Here is a 3,030-nt window from a genome sequence, read left to right as displayed (position 1 = left end):
CCGCCCGCCCACCGCCAGGCGCGGCCCGCCCGGGGCCCACCCTCTCGGCTCTCCTCGCAGACCCCGACTTCAGGGGGGAGGACCCTGAGGGCCAGGATGCAGAGACGGAGCGCTTCCTGTCCACCAGCTCCACCGGCCGCCGGGTGTCCTTCAATGAGGCAGCCCTGTTTGAGCAGAGCCGGAAGTCACAGGACAAGGGCCGCCGGTAAGGGGTGGCGCCGCAGGAGGGGACCCTGTCCCCAAGCGAGGTCACCGAGCCTGATGCCCTGTGACTGGGCTCCCTGGGGGGGGGGTGCTGACCTTGCCCTTCCCCAGAACTGAGGGGGTGGATGGTGGACCAGGGACAGCAGCGGGTGTGGGCTTGGGCGTTCGCGCTGAGCGTGGGGCTGGCTGGCGTGGTGACAGGCAGCCATGCCGGGTGCAGGTACACCCTGACGGAGGGGGACTTCCACCACCTGAAGAACGCCCGCCTCACCCACCTGCACCTGCCACCCGTCAAGATCATCACGATCCATGAGTGTGACCTGGGCGAAGCCAGCGCCACCACCCCTCCGCACGCTGCTGCCACCCCCAAGGCCAACCTCGCCATATTCCAGGTGAGTCCATGGGTGAGCCAGCCTGGGGCTCAGTGGACAGGACAGCCACCTTCTCTCTGGGCTGGGCCCCTCATCGTAGGACAGGGAGGGGGGCCTGGCTGGGGTGCACAGTGGGCTGTGGGTCCAGCACTCCCCCTCACCCACCCGTGCTCTTTGACCTGTTACTGCTTCCTCCCCTAGCCCCCGGGGAAGGCCCTCACCGGCCGCTCCGTGGGCCCCAGCTCCGCCCTGCCAGGTGACCCCTACAACTCAGCCGTGGGCCCTGCTGACTTCGAGATCAGCCCCTTGGCATCCAGCGACTCCGGGGAAGGCACCTGGGTGAGGGCCCCCGAGCGGCCCCTCCCCTCCCTGCCCCACTCCAGGACACAGGTCAGCCTGTGGCCTCCCCCCACCCTAACTCCCCTTGTTCCTGGTGATCCCCCTGCATGGGAGAAAGAGGGGTAGGTGTCAGACTACACAGCCATGCTACACAGGCACAGAGCATTCCAGCAGCTGGAGAGGGTAGGGTCAGGACCCAGCCCAAGCCAGGGGGTGAGTGCTCTTGGACACTCACCCTCAAAAAGCCCTCTGTCCGGGGCAGGGGAGAACAGAGTTGGCCAGTGCCGGCTGAACCCCTGAGCTTAGCACAGCTTCCGCCCAGCCATGAAGAGCGTTTGCTGCCCTTCTGCATTCTGGGTGGGGCATGCTGGCACTTTCTGCCAGGGCTAAAGCTGCCCAGAGTGCAGAGGCCAGGCTGGGGCCAGCATGTGGGGCAGCAAGGAGAGGGTCCTCGTGCCTGACAGCATTCCTCTTTCCTTCCAGTCGGATGCAGGTACCGGGAGCACCAAGCCTGTTGGGCCAGGGGCCACGACAGGGCCTGGGGAGGCAGGCCCAGGCTCTGGGGCAGGACCCGTCCTGCAGTTCTTGACCCGCTTGCGGCGCCATGCCAGCCTGGATGGGGCCAGCCCCTACTTCAAGGTCAAGAAATGGAAGCTGGACCCCAACCAACGGGCATCCAGTCTGGACACTAGAGGTGAGCTGTGGCCCTCGGTGGAAACCGGGGCCCTGAGGGTAGAGCTCCCGCTGCCAGGTGCTGTGTACCAGGCAGCCTTAGAGAAGAAGGCTCTGCACCCAAGGAGGAGTCAGTGCTCTTGAGGGGTCCCGGGCCCCTGCCCATGCTGGCCAGCCGCACCCATTTGCCAGTGGGCATCTCACCCAAGGGCTTACAGCTGGTTGGGTCACATACTGTGCCCCAGTAAAGCAGGGGGCTGGCAGACCGTAGCGGGATTGGTGAACTTCTGTAAGGCACCAGGCAGTAGTGCTTTTAGATTTGCGGTCAGTCTGTCTGACAGCGTGGGAACAGCCGTCAGCTGTGTATAAACGGGTGTACGGATGCACAGTAAAACTTATTTACAACAATAGGTTGCAGGCCCATTTGGCCTGTGGGCCACAGCATACCCACCCCTGAACTAACGACAGCAGCCCTTCAATCCCACAGACCCTGGTCACGTAGAGCCCTGGATGTAGGGCTTCCTTATCCTCAGTCCAAAGCAGGAACGTGGCGGGGGCGGGCTGGATGGGGAGGTGAGCACCGATGGCTCTAACGATCCCTGCCCAAGGGAACTCAGCCAGGACACACAGGCTGCTGCCCTGTGGAGGTGGTGGGTCCCAGAGCCAGGACAGGTAAGGACAGAGAGCATAAGCAGGTGCATGGCTAGGATAGCACAAGCCCCCTTGCTGGGGCCTGGCTCCAGCGACTGCGGGGAGGGGAAGGCCCACTTCACCACCTCTGGGAGCGGAGATAGAGCCCGTGATTCCTGAGGATGACCAGAGTCGAACGTAGGTGCAGAAGTGCCCAGAACCTGTTTGCTGGCTGACCAGCCTCCCCACCCCTGAGGCTTCCCCACCCAAGCTTCTCCCAGGCCCTCCAGGGATCCCATGGGTGGAGGTGGGGCTGGCAGGAGGAGGACCCCCTCCTCTCACTGGCCCCCTGCCAGCCTGTCCCTCATTCTCCCACGCGTTCCGGCTTCTGCCCTTCAGCTCAGCTGTGCCTGCCGCCAGGTGTCCAGGGCAGATCTTTGCTCCGGTCACTCCTTTCTGGCCAGAGCTGCTCTGGGGCACTGCCACCACCTCCATACCTCGACTCATACCTGCCCTGGCTTCTCTGTTCTCTGTACCCACTCACCTGGCCCAGGCTGGTACTCACTGGCCTCTGGGATGGGAGTGGGGCCCAGGCTGAGCAGGATTCAGGTGGGCTGACACACCTTCCTCTGTGCAGGCTCCCCCAAGCGGCACCACTTCCAGCGGCAGCGGGCAGCCAGTGAGAGCACAGAGCAGGAGGAGGGGGACGCCCCCCACATGGACTTCATCCAATACATTGCCAGCGCAGGCGACACTGTGGCCTTCCCGCCCCCCCACCCCTTTCTGGCCAGCCCCCACCAGCCCATCCCCCACT

At 64.6% G+C, this 3,030-nt stretch overlaps 1 protein-coding gene across 1 annotated transcript; it reads left to right on the top strand.

Annotated features, from left to right (window-relative positions):
- Window positions 1-5: 5 nt before the first annotated feature.
- On the top strand, window positions 6-3,026 carry LOC100477660 (voltage-dependent calcium channel beta subunit-associated regulatory protein-like; the record flags this gene model as incomplete). Its single annotated transcript, XM_034653122.1, has 5 exons — window positions 6-205; window positions 425-596; window positions 777-914; window positions 1,398-1,608; window positions 2,854-3,026. Coding segments are annotated over 5 exons (894 nt in total), but the record flags the coding sequence as incomplete, so codon positions are not given.
- Between the last annotated feature and the right edge of the window lie 4 nt (window positions 3,027-3,030).

Source organism: Ailuropoda melanoleuca, unplaced genomic scaffold, assembly GCF_002007445.2.
Source record: "Ailuropoda melanoleuca isolate Jingjing unplaced genomic scaffold, ASM200744v2 unplaced-scaffold72646, whole genome shotgun sequence".
NCBI classification, from domain to species: Eukaryota; Metazoa; Chordata; class Mammalia; order Carnivora; family Ursidae; genus Ailuropoda; species Ailuropoda melanoleuca.
The sequence above is the reverse complement of the archived record's forward strand: the minus strand, read 5'-3'. Positions and strand labels throughout refer to the sequence as shown.